This window comes from Triturus cristatus, chromosome 9 (assembly GCF_964204655.1).
Source record: "Triturus cristatus chromosome 9, aTriCri1.1, whole genome shotgun sequence".
In the NCBI taxonomy this organism is placed as follows: domain Eukaryota; kingdom Metazoa; phylum Chordata; class Amphibia; order Caudata; family Salamandridae; genus Triturus; species Triturus cristatus.
The window spans coordinates 730921929-730941700 of NC_140592.1; the positions used below are offsets into that span (position 1 = coordinate 730921929).

General features: G+C 47.1%; 1 protein-coding gene across 5 annotated transcripts in view; it reads right to left on the bottom strand.

Moving 5' to 3' along the window:
- The window catches only part of BSCL2 (BSCL2 lipid droplet biogenesis associated, seipin), a 137426-nt gene that overhangs the window by 26320 nt on the left and 91334 nt on the right, over positions 1-19772 (bottom strand). For 4 of the 5 annotated variants that reach the window (XR_014968733.1, XR_014968734.1, XM_085625945.1 and 1 more), the window contains one exon: positions 9915-10013. The exons of the other annotated variant lie outside the window; for it this stretch is intronic. Coding sequence is in view for 2 of the 4 variants with exons in the window: in XM_085625945.1 (XP_085482071.1) it covers positions 9915-10013 (99 nt within the window). In the remaining 2 variants the exon portion in view is untranslated. The remainder of the gene's footprint in view (positions 1-9914; positions 10014-19772) is intronic. 5 annotated transcript variants of the gene reach the window in all.

Here is a 19772-nt window from a genome sequence, read left to right on the forward strand (position 1 = left end):
TTTAAGGTAGTCTGTTAAAGCGCCATCTTAGGTACTGCCTCATTGTGACATCCTGACAGTTTTAGGCTAATACACGAATGGTTCGACACTAACCTTGGAGCTATGTCTGTGTGATCGATTAGTCGTGTGTGGGAGCCAGAGGTGAGGATATAGTCTATCCTGGTGTATGAGTTATGGGGGTTGGAGTAAAAGGTGTAGTCCCTAGTGTCTGGGTGTTGTAGGCGCCACGCATCCTTCAGGCTAAATTTAGAGCAGATATTTTGTAGTACCGCATGTGAGCTTGTGGGGTGGTATTGGCATGTGGATTGTCTACCCGTTATGTGGTCCAAAGGGATGTTGAAGTCCCCTGCTACTACCATAAGGTCGCTTTGGGGGAAACCCTCCAGCATACTGGACACCTCAGTCCGAAAAGCTGGGTCATCTGTATTAGGGCCGTGTAGGTTTGCCACATGGATTAGCTGTCCCCCCCCCCCCCTTCTCAGGTGTGTTACTAGGAGCCTGCCCTCATTATCGTGAGTCTAGCAAGATGTTGGATCTTTTCGATATTAGGGTAATTACCCCCCCGCTTATTAGCGGCAGGGGAGTAAGCCACTTGTGAGATCCAGTTACTTCTAATGAGTTTGGCATCTTCCCCAGACAGCTTTGTTTCCTGGAAAAGAATGTTATCGTCTTTAGTTTTGGCTAGGTATTCTAAAGTTTTGCGGCGCTTGACTGGGTGGTTAAGACCTTTCACGTTTAGGTACACTATGTTGAGGTCGGCTGCCAGGGTGAGTGTGTTATTGTGGGGCATCAGATGGGGTGATGTGTGGTAGATCTATTCCTAAAGGGCTGGAGGTTACTGCTCGGGCCTCGGAGGGTATAAGGAGTTGTCCACCCCCCACTCCAGCTGAGTTCAGATCTCCCATGTGCCTCAGATACAGTCTAGGCAAGTTTTTAGTGTACCATCGCATGTCAAGACTCACTGGTCGTACATACATTACACATTGCCCGCCACCGTTTGTAGAAGAGAGAGAGGTGAAAAAAGATAAGGAAATCAGAAAACAGAGAAAATACTGTGAGCCCCCAAGGTGGGTGTCCCATCCTTGCATGTAGCATTCTGCAACCTCTCGTTTACTCCCCCCCCCCCCCCCAACCCTGCAAACCTCGTGTATAGGAGGTGCGACGACAGAATTAGTCTTCCATCTGTCGGAGAACGACCGTTGTGATAGAACATTATCTTGAGTCTCCCTATGGGTATATTCTGGCGTAGTTCCATGCACTGCGGGTGCGATAGGCCCTCTGAACGTAAGGCTGTCTCGGTGTGCCGAATTTCGTCTTCATTATTGTTTTCCCATCAGAGTCAGATGCCCAGTGTGGAGTTAGTGTATTGTTAAAAGGCTACAAGTGTTAGGCCTTGGCCATAGTGAATTAGTTCTCTCTCTTGGCGAGGAATTTCCCAGTGGTTGTACTTGGTCTACTTGCCTGGGCGGGAAGAGACGTAGGACCTCCGTCCTCTGTCGCTGAGACTGAAGTCATTTGAAACATCCTTACTGTGACTATAGACCGCACTTAAACGAAGACCCCATGTATCAAACTTAAAGGGTAAGCATTTGGGGTTTCCCTTGCCAGCATCCTAGGTAGACTGTTATTATGAGGTAGCGATCCAGTGTGTGCTGAGGTAGGTATTGATAGTAGTTGAGATAGGTACTGGTTATGTTTCTTTGTTATTTGCGGCTGTTGCCTTACTGTGATCCTACTGTGATCTTGTGACCTTAGACAAAGTACTTCAACGAAGGTACAATGTAGCAACCTTAAAGGATACGCATTTGGAATTTCCCTTGTTGAGTTGCCAGTATCCTAAGTCGACTGTTATTATGAGGTAGCGATCGCGGTGCGTGCGGAGGTAGATATCGATAGGTTTGAGGTAGGTATTGGTTATGTTTCCTTGGTTAGTTAAATTTCTTTGTTAGTTGCAGCTCGCGGTTTGAGAGGCATTTGCCATGCCCCAGAGGCCACCATCTTGCCTCCTCAACCCGTGCCAGGTTCTGGGGAAGATCTTTTTTTGCTAGAGGCAGTTTGGCCGGTATCCATGTCTTTGGCTGTTGGGTCCTCCACAAATGAAGCCAGGTCTTTAGGATCATCGAAGTAGTGATGCCTACTGCCATCGGTTACCCTGAAGTTGGTTGGGCCTGAGAACAGCATGCTCTTGCTTCTGAGTTTGTCGTGTAATGCCAGGAAACCCTTCCGGATGTCCACCGTAGTCTTGGAGTAATCTTGTGTGAAGATGATCTTATGTCCATTCCAGATAATCTGATGGTTTTTCTGTGCATGGTTAAGGATGGCTTCCGTGTGTTGGGCTCTCAGCGGTTTGCAGATAATAGGTCGAGCAATTTATCTTGCCATCGTTTTAAAAGCAGGTACTCTGTGCGCACGGTCTAGTTTGAACTGGCGTTCAAATCTTACATTCATGATTTTGGGGGTCCAGTCCTCAAGAAAGGCTAGACACGAGCCTGCTGGGTCCTCCGCGCCCTCTGGGACCCAGAGTATTCGGATGTTCCCCCTCCGGTTGTGGTCCTCCAACTCCGCTGTTTGTCTTTGTAGTGTTGGGGTGAGTTTTGTTAAGGTCTTCACATCTTGATTTGAATTGCCGGCGTTGTCCTCTATATCGCGGATTCTTTGCTCAGCCACTGTTAGCCTATTATTTACTGTGTTTAGGTCCGCTCCGATGGCCGCTATCTCGAGCTGAATAGTGTCCGTGGAGTGCTTTGTGGATTTCGCCAAGTCGTGGACATCTGCTAGTTTTTTTTTTTAAATCATGTCCTGGGTGCTATTGATGTCTGGCTTCAGTTTGATCGGGGAGTCTGAGATGGTTGGCTCTCCCTTGATCTTTTTTAGTTGCTGCTGAAGCCTAGATTCTCTATCCACCATCATTATGTCCGGTGGTGCTTCTCCGTTCCTTCGGCGTTCCCTGTTGCTTTTGGTTCCTATGTCACCCGCTGCTATCTACCTGGTGGCAGCTTCCAGATGAGCCCCTTGGCCCTTCGTGGCTCTCATCCGTTTGACAGCTTCCTGTGGTTCTGTTTTGGGGTCTACTCCTTTGCGCTGACGTTTCTGCTTGGTGGTGTATGCTGATGGGCAGGAGACCCTCTCGGCTGTCTTCCTGCACCTAGTTAACAGGCCGCAGGCACTTCTTTCCAGCAATAGCGTGCCCTGTGCTTTAGCACCGGTATATGCTTGGGCTACCCGGTGCTAGGTCATCAGTGTGACGCAGTTCTGCTTGTCCGTTCCTGTTTTCCTGAGGTCTCTATACTTGGGGGGGCTTGGGAGCTGTGTATATCAGATAGGAACAGGCAAGTTTGTCTGTCCACGTACAGCAACACATCACCGCTAGTACCGTGTTGCACAATCGTTCTTAAGTGTTACTATGGCGCGTGTTGTGTTGCGACAGACCCCTGCGTCTGTTGCGGCCTCACTCGCTGTTTGTCTTCTTTGCTCAAGAGGGGCCGGTGGGGTGAGGGGGGGGGGGGGTGGGGGAGTCTATTCCTTCCAGCGAGTGCTCACTACTTGCTCCCTGCAGCAGGCTTATAATCGCAGTTTTGGTGCAGCGTTAACTCTAGCGTGGGTGCTGGCTGCTCCCTTCTTTCAGCAGGCGTCTGTTGGTTCGATACAGCGTTACCCTTGGTTTGATTCCTGGAGCAGTTCACGCGGGCAGGTGATGTTTGGTGTGTCGAGAGCCCGGCCACTACCGTTGCGCTGCAGTCGACATTTTGGGGATCTTGTGCTGCAGCGGTTTCGCTTTCAGTCTGGCTCTCTTTCTTTAGGTATCTCTGACCCTCACTCTGAGCCCGATCTTGCCCCCTTGCAAGTCGGTCCGTGTTGCTGTAGACCTTATGGTCTCCCACCGTCACTTACCGCAGCACACCGCGCCTCCCGACAACACCTTTGTACAGTGTGGTCGTGTGAGGCTCAACAGTTCACATCCGTAACTCTCGCCGTTCTCTCTATTCGTATGCTCTGGATAGAGACCGGGCAGGGTGAAGTTGGGCACTGACGATGACACCACGCACTGACGTCGATGCGACAATCGCCTTCCTTTTTGCAGGGGAATAGCGTACCTTCTAGTGACCGCTTGCCCCCCTCAACCGTTGCTTTGAGTTAAGTTTCTGTTTTGCAGTCACCGGGTTGCCATTTTGCTCACTCCGCTTTGCACTTCCTCTCCGGGGCGTGTCAACTATTTTCTCCCCCTCACAGGCACCTCGCTACCACTGCTGTTGCTGTGCCCTTCACTGTTCCTTTGCTGTCTTAATGTGCTTTTTTTTTCTTCAGTCGAGGAGCAGGTAGTATCCCCACAGTACCCTCGCTGCGCCCTTCACGCCGCTCCCACTTACACACCCTTGCGTACACGCTCTTTTCGCCAGGAACGACCCAGAGCGAGGGGTATAGCGTACCTTCTAGTGTCCGTTTTGCCCCCTCATTCGGTGCTTTGAAAACCGGCAGAGTTCTGGGTGTACCGATGCTTCTCTCAAGTTTCGGTTTCAGTTTTGTGTGGTCGCCATTTTGCTCATTCAACTCGCTCTTCCCTCCTGGGGCGCACCGGTGATTTTCTACCCCTCACGGGCACCAGAGATCACCGCGACGGTATCTTCATTAGCAGTGGTAGTTCCGACGCGCACATATTCAGTTGTTGCGACCTTCCCGCTCGCATACCCTACATGATCGATGTTCTTCTTCTACGATCTGATGGAGCGACGTACTCAGGCAACCATTAGCTCTGCCGTCCAAGCCACACTCCAAGTAAAGGTTCACAGGAAGCAGGCCCAGGTTGCAAGACTTCAGTAAGGGCAGGCAGTTGTACATCCAGGACATCAGCAGCAAGTCAATTTACCACAGCAGCAAGTCAATTTACCACAGAAAGCGAAGCACTCTTCCATTGGTGTACCCAAAGGAGAAATCAATTCTGTCTCAGGCGGAAGAAAAAAGCCTCCTGTATGTTCATGTATAAATGTCAACACCAAATGTGGGGATACAGCAGCCCCATCATCTCCATTGTCATCCAGGCGGAGGTAAACTCTGGTCGGTCAGAGTAGGAACCAAAAAGATAATGGTTCCTCTGAGTATGGGTCAACGAAAGTGGTCACTTTCAGATTCGGACTGTACAGGAACCAGGTCTGCTTGACTGGAGCTGGGCGCAACCTCTGTCGGGAAAGAGGCAGATCTCAAGGTTGGACATCAGTCAGCACCAGATTCCCCTCCAGTGATGGTGCCGTCAGTGCCCGCAACAATGAAAGGGAGTCCAGCACAGGTCCTTGAGATGGAATGAAGTTTGCACCAGAATTGGAGTGGAACCAGAGACAGGTTCTAGGGGCGCCAATGACCGATCTGCTGGCAGCAACCCGACTAGAGGCACCTGCAGATCCTTGGGACCCCGAGGTGCACCAGAGTAAGCTAGAAGAGTACCAAAAAATGCAGCATCAACTTGATGCTGCATTGACAATGGCCCGGAAAACTCAGTGTGCCTCTGGATCAACTGTGGAATCATATCCTCAATCTGGTAGCAGGAGCGAGTTCGAATGCCACCTTGACGCCCTCATGACTGCTCTTTAGATAGATTGGCAAGATGGGGTCAAGTCCTCTTTTGTCTTTTTAGGATACCTCTTAAATTTGGACTTCGACTTACTGGATGACTTCGACCGCAAAAACCGGATGCGGGAACGGCCTCACGAACAGGAGAGGATCAGTGCCTTCGACTTGAAGCAAGAGAGGACTTATGTGAAGTCCGTGATTATTTCCTATGTTCGGCGACATACAGCTTTGCTTCACAGACCCGGATCGCCTTTTGGGCCATAAGGGTGCATGAGGTGACATTCACTGCATGACTTAGGGTCGTGCCCCAAGCACCAAAAGAACACCTTGTGCACGCCTGTTACAAACATTTGTTTGACAGTCCTATGGTTTGAACCCTGTAGTTTAAGGTGGGGGCATTCTTCCCTTGCACACTGGATTCTGATTTGGAAAATCATCAATACCAACAAAAAGGGGGTGGAGCTCCAGATCCAGGTTTAAAGGCCTGGAAAGGAAGGAACTGACATCAGCATGCAAGGGTGGCAGGAATTAAGTCAACGTGAAGCCATAGCCGCCTCCTAACGGTGCGCAGAAGTACTGCTAGGCAGAGCTTCCATATACAGTCTAGCTCCTAGGGATTTTTCTAAAGGCGAATTTTGTTTTGGCTACTTAAACCAATGTGCTTGATAGGCATCGGGGATTCAGTTAAAGCTCAAAGGTTTACCACTCAGTTGAGGGATGTAAGAGGTTAGTATTGTCCTAAGCCAACAGGTTTTTGGTAGACCTCTCCTCATCTCTGCTCGTGGTCCCTCCTACCCAGCTCACCTTATGACAGCCAGCTACTCTTATCAATCACAGTGCGTAGGAGGTGTTTAAACTTTGAAGAAATAAAGGTTCATCAGTTTTTCTAGGCCAATGGTGGCATATTAACCTTGAGCATTTGTTTTTTCAGCCCAAATTGCTCAGAAATGCAGGGATTTTCTAGGATCAGGTACTACTGCTGAATTAGCTATCTACAACACTGGCGCAGTGGACTGCCTTTTCACAGCCAAAGATTTAGAGTTTCCTTGCCGCCTTCTGGAAGCCACAAACGCCGAACTCGAACTGCCACTGCTTGTCTTCAAAGTGTGCAGCCTTTGTGGCTTCCTGCAAGACCACAAATGCCAAGCCCCAGCTAGACACCATTGAGAGTCAAGTCCATCACATTTTTATTATGAAACAGAGGAGCTCTGCACTGGGGTCTACCAATTGCCTCACAGGTGTCCTCACCATAGACAGAAATTGGAAACTGAAGACCCATCTAACCAGAACAACCATCTCCGGCAAAAGGGACAAAACAAAAATGGACCTTTTCCATAATCCAAACAGAATAATATTTTGAAACAAGCACTGACTTGAGACCCATTGACTCTGCCAATGTATTTTGTTCATGACATACAGCATCTTCAGAAACACCAATGTTGTGCAGCATGAACAGAAAGGAAAAATAAGTTTGTAAACGTTTGAGCATGCATCTTGACATATGCATGTGACGAGTGAGCCATTTGTATTTTAACTTACTGGTCCACAGTGGATCAGTAAAAAAAAAAAAAGGCTTGGGAGTGGGGATCCAGGCTGTAGTCAAAGGAGAAGCGGGTGAGTGTAGCGGGGGCAGGGGGTAAAGAAACAGGAGGGCGCAACAAGCAGGGTGGTGGGAGATGCAGAAGGGATAGAGAACAAGACCGGGCAAAAGGAGAAGCACACAGGAGAGCAACAGCACGAGGGACAGGCGCATTTGGGTGACAGTAACTTGGAGCAAGGGGTGAAAGAGAAGCAAGTTTTGTTAGCTTTCTGGTAGCAAAGGAGTATACAAGAGATTATTCATCTAGATAAGTATTGTTTTGATGTTGCAAACCTGTCTGCAATGGACCATAGTTTACAAACAATTGTTTGGACTTTCTTTAATTCTAACACCCTTCTCACGTCATGAGTGTGGGAAGAACTCCATGCTGGAGAAGAGGGATTCTGAAAACTGTAGGCAAAGTTTCAAACGAATTAACATGAAAATCCAATACCACTTTGGGGAAAATTCAAGGCGAGTCATTATTACCCTAGGACTGTAAAAAACTATACAAGGTTCAGAACAGCAAATAACTTCAATGTCGCCAAACCTGCATGCAGAGGTTACAGCGCCTTGGAAAGAAGTATCCCATGATGAGTGTTGTAGAGAAGCCTTATGTATTTGCTCAAAATAGGAGCTCATGAGATATGAAAGGACAATATTTAACTCCCAAGGAGGAGCTGGTCTTCAGATAGGAAGGTGATCTTTAATACCTTCCAGAAAACCCTTAACTACAGAAGTTTCTCGTTGCTCAAACGGGTGTATTTTCTGATATTTATGTTTCCCTCGCCTTCATTGCTTGATTTTGCTCGCGAGAAAGTGTCACTCAGTCAATGAAATGTCACTCAATTACACTGAAATTATGAAAATGTCACCAATAGCAATCTGAAATCTTGGCAGCTATATACACAGGAAGAGACATTACTAGATTTACCATCAAACATCTGCACAGGAAGTGACATAATTGCATTTCCCACTATTACTATTATTTTGCAGTAAACCACACCCACAGGGCAGCATTTTTTGCAGTGCAAAATCACTACTATTAAACCCTTAATTGAAATACTTGGGGAATTATTAACTGTCTCCAAAATACTGCAGGAGTTAGAATAGTAAATAAGCGCCCTGGAATATTTTATATTTTTTGGGGGGGGGGGGATGTAGTTGAAATTACCCAAAATATTCTATGAAAAGAGTTAGAATAGTAAATTTAACCTCCCCATTCCTGCACCTTTCTCTGCTGCCCCGAGGGTGCAGATTAAGGCAAGAAATACAAACGTGCGCATTTCTCATCATCCGTCTGCATACAAAGTGACCTCATTGCACTTCCCATCATCTATCTGCAGAGGAAGTGACAGTTCTGCATTTCCAAAGGAAGTGACAGTTCTGCATTTCCAATCATCAATCTACAGAGGACGAGACATTACTTCCTGCCTTCTCCCAATCCCCTCAATCAACTCTTCAGGGCTCCCCATTCCCTGGGAGTCCCCAGCAAAGGGTGGACACATAGAAGGGTATACACAGATAGGAGTATTGCCTGTTTGGGCTCTTAAGGCTGGGAAGGGTCTTGGGTCAGAACCCTTTTCCACTGAAGCTTACAAGGTAGAGAAAATGTGCCTCAACCAGCACCCTATGCTGCCAATCCCCATAATAACAACAGAGCTAGATGACCCACTCAGCCTTTTCACAACACATACCCAACCTTGTACACACCCTCAAACTACAGAACTCACATTCCAACTCATGCCTATTAACACTCGCTCTGCAATACTCCACACATAGCACGTCTCATCACCTAACACAAGCTTGAAGCCCTTTTAATCACAGAAAAAAGGTTCACTCGCACATTATAGATGTTCTTCCCACAGGCTACAGCATCCGTATTGTGTGGACCACAGACCTAAGAAAGGAGGAGTCTCACGGTCATCCATAAGTTTACTGGTCCTAGACAAGCAAGTAGCACTCAACCTCATGGTGCTACTGAAATGCAATTTTTCGCTTTAGGCAACTTAGACCACCAACTTCCATCTCATCTACAGACCTACCGGGCAGAATAAGGGCATCATTGATGTACTCTCTGATCCCACCACCTCATCCATCTGAAATGCTCAAATCGCCTGCTTGGGAGACTTCAACTACCCAGGAAACACGAGCTCAGAAAAATACAAGGAACACAAGAGACACCCCAACCTCTAGTCTTCATTGGCACAGTCAAAGTGGTACAGCGTATCACACAACCAACATACTCCAAAGACCACATCTTTGACCTGGTCTTCTCAACTTTACAAACAATCCAATGTAAACTACAGATACCCCTGAATTGGATCAATCACTGTGCCACCCCTTTCTCCCTGCTCAGCGGCCTACCTTCAAGCCAAGGTTCAACACAAAAGGCCAAACAAGATGTAGATAATTACTCCTTTCTGCTATTGCAGGTCCTCTCAGCTACCATCTAAAAAGGTGACCATCCCACCCTTATACAAACTCTGAGTTATATAGGAGATAACCAACAGTGCTTTTCATTGGTTCTCTTCTTACATTTCCATCTAACACCAAGGTTGTTCGCATGGGCACCTTCAGGTCTCAAAAGTTCCCGAACTGAAGAGTCCTGTAGGATTCCATACTGTCTCCTGTCATATTCCACCCCTATATGGAGCCGCTTGTTGCTCTACTCTCAGATAATAGCATCAATATTCACCAATATCCCAAATGTATACAGATACTAATGCAGACGCAGGTAGACACCCACTGCACCCTTGAAAGGCAATCTCACCTGATGCAGGTTCATCTTGCTCTACCTCTACCTCCTGTTCAGAGCGTTCACTTCCGATAGTCTCTGTGTCTGCTGGACTGCGCCAATGCAGATCATGCGCTGTGTGGATAACAGAGGATATTAAGCTTTACTCACAGATTCATATGCATTTATATTAAACTGTCCTGTACTTCATAAGAAGACCTGTGTGTAACATACAAGACAGAAAATGTTCCACCAGGAAATAGTCAGAATAGGTTGTAAGTTAGTTTGGTTACTGGAGAGTGAAGCACGCCACTCAGCTGATACATTATAAATATTGTTAAAAATAATACTGAAAAGATGGCAAAAGAGGCCTTGATAATGATTTTTTTTATGTGTACTAAGTGGAGGTATGGTAGTGGGTATGTTCTCCATAGAATTTTAGCTGTGTGTACCTATGATGATGCGTTTGTGTATAAATGGTAGGTATGAAGTGGCTTGTATTCACGCAATTGTGGATGTGTCGTGTACATTGCCACTTATGTGGACATATGAAAGTGGTGTATTGCATAGGATGATGGTTGTGTGGAAGGACATATGATAGAGAGTGTGCTGACATCGGATTATCAGAATGCTGGTGAATGTGTAGTCACCCACTTTAGTCCCTGTGAGCCGCTTGCCGTGCCCCCTTCTCCACCCCTCACAGCCCTGAAACAATCAACTTTCCCTGCCTCCCGTGTTTCTCACGTCCTCTGCACCCTATTTTTGAGCAAGCGAACTTATAATATTATAAGCCCTATTTTTGAGCATCCTGTCAAGTCTGCAGCCCCCAGATGTGTCTCCCTCCCGCTTGCAGTCTATGTGCGTCTCGGTCCTCGCTCTTGCTGGCCCCAAAGCCCACTCCGTAGCACCTTTGTGTGACCCCTTGCCCAATCACACTGCAGCCCCTCTGACCCCTCTTTATGCTCTTTGTGTACTGCCCTGCTTTGTGTCCATCACCCTACTGTAGTGCTTTTGGGTGCCTACCCTCTATGTGCCTTTCTTCCCTGCAGCCCTTCTGCATGTCACTACCATCTCTGGTGCTACCCTCCTTCTGCTGACCTTATGTGCGTCCCTTTCCTCACCTACAGACGTTGTGCGACCTGCTGCATCCCCTTCCAGCCAGTGGTTTGTTTTTTTTTTAAACCGTTTATTACAGAATCCAAAAAATATACAAAGATGGGCCTACAACCTTCAGGCCGGCCGCTAGCAAACAGAAGGAGCATGTAATACAGACAATAGAACGCACGCTGCGGCAAAAGGGAATTCACAGGAGTTGAAAGAGGCGTTGGCAGCCACACCATCCGGACCCCACACGACGGTTTCATTTTTATACAAATAACAAAAAACAAGTCCACAAGGCAACCTACAGTCGGAAACAACAGCATGTGCTCCCCTAGGGGGGGGGGGGACCCCACCGATTGATAGGAATATCGAGGGGGGGAATAGGTCAGGACGGGGACTAAGTAAACTCATTGCCCAGAACCGGGAAGACAAACAGGCTAAGGAGACGGGGCCGGTGACGGATCAGGCAGTAGCGGCGGGGTACAGATTCCCCCACGGTAAGCGTTCCAGGGGCCCCATACTTTCACCCATGTCCCAGGCTTACCTCTCGCAACATACACCACCTTTTCCCGAAACATACTCCAATCCATGTTGTCCTTCCACGCCGAGACAGTCGGCGACTTCCAGCCAGTGTTGATGCCTTGGCCCTCCTATAGTCCTTTGCCTACACCCACTAAGTCTGCTGCACCCACTAAGTCTGCTGCACCCACAAGTACAATAGGTCTGGCTAGTAACTTAAAGTACAAGCCAAATGGGTTTGCCAATTTTTTAACAAACAAATGTCTGAATGTTTGCGAACACCAGTAGAGGTGTTTTTTTCTTGAGAAAAAAAAATTGGAGCATGGGGCTTGGGGTGAATTAGACGACAGTGTGAAGCTGGTAGTTCTTGTAATGGCAAGTCTAAACAAATGAAATGTCATCTCACTTGTCTCCTCAAGAAACTCACTGCAGAATAACAAATACAACAAAAACCAGGCAGCCATAATGAGCTTAAGCTTTTGAACGCACAACCACCTAAAATTACAAATCTTCGGCCCATTGGCTCCAAGTGGGACACAAAGTTCAAATTCAAGGCCCTCTGCACCGTCCACAAAACACGTGGCATAACAGGCCAAGCCTCCCAGCAAATACTGGCCGCATACTTCAAATCTTCATTCAACAACCACACACCTGATTAAACAACAAGCCATCGTGAAGCTGAAACACAGATGTAGATATTTGGCAGTAGAAGGCCACAGATTGTAGAACATCTAAACCAAATCTGGGGTGCAGACTCTACCCAATAGTGGTTGACACGTGTCTGAAAACAGTTTTTTAAACAAGTTTTGAACTGCACACTGCAGAGTACAGAGGTTGAGGTTGAAGAATGGTTCTCACCTAATCCAATTGAACTCTAGTGTACCCATCCCTGACAGACACGATACGTCATCTTGCAGGGATTGAGGTTTTATTCTAAAGTAACTGAAAGTGAAGTGTGACATATAAAACCTCTAAACAAATTCAATAGAAGCACAGGGAACAAACACAATTCATCAATAAAAAAGGAAAACATTATTTGTTATAGATTAACATGTTGTATACACTTCAGCCATCTAATTCTGTAGTAAGGACTCCCTTAATATGTACATACATTGTTAAGTTAGCATAACCACGTTAGAGGTTAGAAAGCCATCTTGCTGCCTTTGCACACGACACTGCGTTCACATGTTATTGCTTAAACAAACTGCTGACTCGAGTTTTGCCTCACACGAGAGCAATCTGTTACCATCCCGAGCTCTGCGCAGCGACCTTGGTCTGCACACGATGTGACAAACAGTCTGAGTTGTTAGACAATGCATGTTTTCCACTCTAGGTTGATCGACCCACTATTTAGTCATAACACACGAGCAGCTGCAAATACCTGAAAGTTGGTGCTTTTAATATCACAGACATCATGTTTATTATTCAGACCGAAGACGAGCCTTCCTGCGAGAAGACTCCTGATGCTCCTGTGATGTGATTTCACTAAGCTGATCTTTGAGGTATGGGGTCCCCTATTCAAGCCTAAGAGACCTTTTGTTAGTCTAATAATAATATTAGCTTCTTAGTAAAGGGAAGGTGGTAGTATCCACTGTCATTATAACATGATCACCCCATTTATATTCTATGGAATTGTAACGATGTTGATGGTTTTGATTTTAATCATTTGTCTGCTTGTATTAGCCAAAGTACTGCATCTTAGGACACGTGGTCTATAAAAATAAACTCTTTATTTTCACCGTGTCTCTGTTGATTCTTGTTGTGGACTGATGTGAGAATAATATACGAACAGGTATTTCCGATTCCCACCATTACTGAGAGTATACTGAGTCGCTTGTTCTGGGTTGTCTTTTCATTGGGACCGCCGAGCTAAATCTCGGATAACGAATGGGACACTTATGCTAGCCGGATACTGGGTTCTGGGTTCTGAGGTGAGTTTCTGGTACACCACAACTCACTGAGGTCCTGGGGTTCTACGCATAGTTCTGTGTATAAGCAGAATCCCTGCAACATGGCGCACCTAACGTTTGGTCTATGAGTTGAAACGCCTTAGTAGTGCTCGCATTTGTCCACAACACCCTCATTCTTGTTTCCGGATAACATGTCTGACGGATTTAAACCTACCTAGGTCTACTGATATAGGTTCCTTCAAGCTTGATCATTAAAAAGGTTATTGAACCCTTGTGCTACTGATAGTTTCGAGTGTGTGTTGTCCTAATGTCGGTGGATATTGCGGCGCATAGCCGTGCAGCTCTGAAACGTCATTTGACGCAGTATGGGGTGCCGGACACTGGTATGAACGTCATCTTTGTGGTGGGAGCCGATGCGACTCATCCCTATGAGTTGTTCTACTCTTGGGTGAAGATTCCGGCGGTAAGTGAGGATGATAATACCTTTCATTCTTACACTGCCGCTGCCGTACCAGCTAACTATACGCCGTATAGGACACAAGAAATACCAATATCTGCTTGGCAGCATCTTATTTGGTTTAATGGCGCCCTTCCCCATGTGGTTATACCGCCAAGAATGGGCCCTTTATCAATTGCAGGGGCCACTTGGCCGGTACTAGCCGGATTTACGCCTCATCCCCGTTACCTCACGGTGACGGTGGCTGAGTTGCGTGTACTGCACACTGCCCTAATTACGGTATATAGGGCGTTAGTGCAGTACGTGTCGCGCAATATGCAGGCGGGGGCACCTGCTGTTGCGGGGCAGCCTACTGATCACCACGCGGTGGTCATTAGTCCTGTTATGGTTAATTCTGTTATGGGCAAGCGCCCCCAAACTAGGGATGATTTCCCCTTTTGGCTTGCTGAAAAATTTGACCAAATAGAAGCGGTATACCCGAATACTTCTCCTGTGGAGAAACACAGGATCCTCACCATTAGTTTGCCTAAAGACTTGGTCCCCCACATAGATGATTGTGTTAATTGGGGCAAGGTCTTTGCAGCGACGTACGCGCAGTGCTTTGGCACTCCGTCTATGTTGCAGCTGCCCTCCGTTATCAAACGAGTTCAAGAGAACCATGGTGCGGAGTCTGCGATAGAATTAGGGATGCGGCTCCTCGGTCAATTTGACCTGGTGGCTACCATGATAATGGGAAACCTTAAAGGTGATGCTTTGCATTTCCAGGTTCGTAATGAACTGAAGCGAGTTGCTGAGGAGGACAAACCGCAGGAATTTGCGAAAATAATCGCAGAGGCATACCGGGATTTGGGTCGTAGCTCTTTAGGAGTTAAGCCTGTAATAAAGAATCCCGATCTAAAACAGCAGGGTAAGGCAGAAACCTCTGGTAAGGACGACCGACCAAGTTTTCCAAAACAAAATTGGCGGTTTAAACAACAGGGAAAGCAGCAGCAACAGAAACAGGGCTCTCGGCCTGCCTCTCCCGTACAGTCAAGTAGTGAACGCACTTATGATCTGCGCGATCGTGCTACTATAAAGTCTCCTGATAGATTTCAGGTTTCTGAACAGCGCTCTCCTCGTTCTTCACAGGAAACATCGGCTACACAGTCCGGTGGCGGAGGCGGTGGCAAAGGTCGGGGTGCTCCACAACAGCGTGACCAACCCCGACAGACTGAGGATAAAGGCAAGCAGAACGAATTTGCACGACAAAGACCCCCGTTTCAGAAGAAGAAAGTGGCGGCTCCGACGGCAAGGTATGCCTCAGATAGTGCGGACACAGCTTCGGAACCGGACATGGGCGTTGACGCTACTGGACAGCGCAGCGGAAATTACCATAGTCCGTCAAGCTCTGCGTCCATTTCTGGCGGTGACAGCAACTGATATATTGGTTACTGTTGAAACAGCTGACACCAGAGTGGCTCCCCCTGACAGACTTTATGAAATAGTCTTATTAATTGAGGGTGACATACAACGTACTATAAAAGGGATTTTTTGGGATAATCTGACCACCACCTATGATATCCTCCTAGCGGAGGCAGATTGGCCTCCGGCGTTCATTTTAGAGGCTCCTAGAGGGGAGGAAGTAATCCTCCCGTCCTTTGCGCACACAGTGCCTAAGGACCAAGCTGAAGTGTATGCTGGGGAGTGGGCGCTTGCGCTTGCGCCGGCGGTGTATCGTACTCAGGTGGGATGGGACAGATTGTCCCCCTGCCATGAGATTCCATTGCGGTCTATGCCCCAGCCTCAACCTCAATATCCCATGCGTCGTGAAGCGAGACCCCACGTCGCGGCAATCCTTGAACAATTGGAATATCAGGGTGTTATTGAAACATGTGTGTCCCCTATGAATAACCCTTTATTCACTGTAACGAAGCCTGACGGCTCGTACCGTTTAGTTTCGGATTACCGGCACCTAAACTCCCATTGCCGGACCTGCGCGGTACAAAATACACATAGCTCGGCTTTGGTCGACAGTCTCGTGCGTAAAAGGTTTAAAACGACACTTGACATTTCCAATGGCTTTTTTAGCCACAACCTGTCCACACTGAGTAGCCAGTGGAAGGCGTTTACTTCGGGCGGCAAACAAAAACAGTTTACAAGATTGGCCATGGGTTACAAGAATAGCCCTGGCGTCTTTTCTGCTCGCGTGGTTTCTCTCTTAGAAAGAATAGACCCCGACGCATACTCCTATGTTGACGATATCTATCTTACGGATGATGAGCTGATGCCACATCTGTCTCGAGTCGACAATATTATCGTGAGTTTTGCTGACTATGGCTACAAATTCAATTTTGCGAAGTCACACATCGCAGAATATACGGTGTTGTTTTTGGGCTACGAGCTCAACAATGAAGGCAAGGGGTTAGCCCCCCACTTTCTGGAGAAGTGTGCACGCTTAAGTGCTCCTACGACACTGAAGAAATTACAATCTCTGCTGGGTTTTCTGAATTTCGGCCGTACGTACATTCCTGATTATGCCCAGCGTATCAAGCCGCTTTACGCCTTGGTACAACCTTCGTTTTCGAAGTCTAGCTGGCAGCTAGAACACACTGCAATTTTACAGTCTTTACAGGCTGACCTTCTTGCTTCACAATACTTGCTGACACGTGATAACCGCACTAACCTGGTAATAAGAATAGTACCAGGCGCCGTGGGGTTCACGTATTTGACGTTTAATGAGGGCGATACAGTCCCCATTGCATACAAATCCCACTTGTACACCTCTGCTGAATTAAGTTTTTCCACGGTCGAAAAAGTTCTGACTGCTGTGCAGATGGCGATCCTCAAGGAACGCGCACTGTCGCATGGGAAACAGATTCTGGTTGTAACACCATATCCTGCCTTAGAGGCAGTGACTAAAGCAAGTGTACCAAATTCTAAAGCTTTGCATCCACGGTGGATACAATGGGCCACAACACTGACGTCGCCAGATGTCACTTACATCTTTGATGCCTCATTACAGACTCAAGAGTACTTGCAGTATGAATTCGTTCATCCGGCACCTCTGTCTTTGCGCCCGCTCGAAGAATACCATTGTGTCATTTACACTGACGGGTCTGCGCAACCCGCAATTGGATCGAAGCACGCTTATTCAGCGGCTTGCGCAATTGTCGTAGGTACATTCGTAAATGGTGAATTTCAATCTGATGCAGTGCATACGCAGTCATTGGGTGATTGTACCGCGCAATTAGCGGAGCTTCGGGCTCTGGTGCTTGCACTGGAGTTTGCTGATCCCCGAGTCACTACTCTTATAGTGAGTGACTCCTTCTACTGTGTCCAGTCCTACAATGACAATTTACACTTCTGGTCTCAGAATGATTATCGAGACACTAAAGGTAGCACAATTAAGCATAAAACGCTTTGGGTTCGAGTGGCAGACTTTAAAGAACGTCTCCCTCTCGTGAGTGTTATTCACACTCTTGGTCACCAGCGGCTTGGTGTCCATGCTGTCGGCAACAGCTTAGCTGACGAGGCAGCGAAAACAGCAGTGGCTACATACTTAGTGGCAGCAGTTACAAGATCCAAAAGTAAGATTGATGATGACATCTTGGCAGCTATTGCTGCTACAGAGAAGGGAGGTGATTACCCGAAGGGTTTTCCCTCTCGTTATATTTATCATTTAAGTCCTGATAACGTCCCATTAGTGAGGATTAACGACGTTGGTGACAGAATTATTCCCAACGCGGACTGCAGACCAGCACTGATCCTAGCTGCGCACGAGGGGTTGGCGTCAGCCCACGCCGGTGTGTCAGCTACAATATCTCTGCTACAACAACGTTACTGGTGGTTTGGTTTATATAAACAAGCGCGCGCATATGTTCTTGATTGTGACCTTTGCCAACAGATTAAACCTTCTACTGTTGCGCGCCCACCACAGACACAGCTGTACATCTCTAATAAGCCATTTGGTTGTGTTTATTTAGATCACTGCGGTCCTTTTTCTTCTGATACTGCGTACAAGTATATCTTGGTTGCAGTGGATTCGTGCACACGTTTTCTTTGGGTATGGCCACAAAGGAGTGCTGACTCGCGGACTGTCATCAGGGATTTGCGTGTCTTTGTGGGAACTTTTGCGTGTGGTACCTTCCATTCTGATCAGGGCCCTGCGTTCGCCTCTAAGGCTTACAAGGAGGCTATGAGAAATTTGGGGGTCCTAGTCAAATTTTCGTCCCCCTACCGACCTGAGGGTAATAGTGTGGTGGAGCGAATGAACCGTGACTTAAAGCAATCATTGACAGCACGTGTTTTAGGCACAGGCCGGAACTGGCTAGCCCATTTGTATAACGTCCAACGTGCACTTAATAATCTCCCTAGAAGGTCTCTGGGTGGGCGGACCCCGTACATGATGCTCTTCGGAATCAGAATGTTTGTTCCAGACCTTGATGGTCTAGACATTGCGGCGTCGACCGCACCCTTTGACGTAGATTATCACTGTGCTGTTTTGCAGACTCTACAAGAAGCCAGAGACTCTCTTTCGAAAGAACATTTGCCCTCCACATCTGAAGCGGAGGTTCAGATTCCGGTAGTCGGCTGGCTACCCAGAGTTGGAGATCTGGTCCGTGAGAAGGTGGAGAACAAGAAGGAGTTCGGCCCCTCTTATCGTGCACCAGTTCCAGTGCTTGGAGTGCAGGGTACAAGAACAGTCATTTTACCTCCACTTCCTGGTCGCAAAGAAAACAGGTACATCTCTATTGACAATGTCAAACTTCAGCGAGTGGCCGATACTTCTTAGTATGACTCCGGCAGTTTCATGCCAGACAATGCAAAGAAATTCAATGTTGGTTCCTGCTTCTACCACCTTGTCTGATGTTGCCATCGAGATGCATTCAGTTACTGATCCCTTGCTGATACCACCGGCTGGTGGTTTGCCCGAAGAGACTGAGTATGCTTATCCTACACGTGGACCCTCGCCTGTTTTACAATCTACAGCGCTTGGCCAGTCCCGTTTTTCCTTTGACACTAACTCTTTGCCCTCAACTCCCCCATCAAACATTGCTGTTTTTGTAAGTTGGTTTAAGAGACATTTTTTGATAGCCCCTTGGACATACATCTGGTTGCTGCTTTTCAGTATTTTTTTGTTTATGTCCATTGGATTTGTTAGTTTTTTTCCGCTTGGTGGATGGCCATTATCTCAAAGAGAGATCGACAATTAGACTTATCAATGGAACTTTGGCCCCCCACTCCTCATCCCACATCATGAAAAGGGACCAGACTTTTGTGAATATTACTGCCTGGCCCGTCATGGATGGAATCGCATGGGATGCAGTTAAATTTCAAATTCATGGGCCTACAGAGGTCATTAATGTGCCTAATGTATTTCGTGTTTCTATGGGTGATGTAGTTAAACAGAACATACGTTCTGATGATTGGGATGTACACGCCATTGAGGCCCTGTTTTCTGATTTGAAATATTATGCCGCTTTTGATGCTGAGGATTTGTATGAAAATGCGGCTAATTATGCAGAACAGTATTGTTTTCAACATTATGGCAATCACTTCCTGCATAAAGCGAATACGTTTAGAAATTTTGTAAATTTTACCCAGTGGGAACACTGTCCCACCCCCTCGTTTGGCAGTTCACATACATTAGTTGATAAGTTTACTTATTTTACTGATTTCAGTGTTTCAGCCCCGGCATCCTTTTATTTTAAAGTTAAGCCTGAGTCTGCCTCCAAGGTTAGACTGACACACACCAAATTGCTATATTCTAAGTCCTTTATGGATGAGTTGTCAATCAAAGGTTATGATCTATGGAAGGCTACTATTGATCTTAAGTCGGTTTGGGGTTCCAAACCGTGGCAGGTTCAGGGAACTGAAGCTTTACACCGTGCCTGTCTAGTACCAAATCATATGTTTTTAAATTCAACC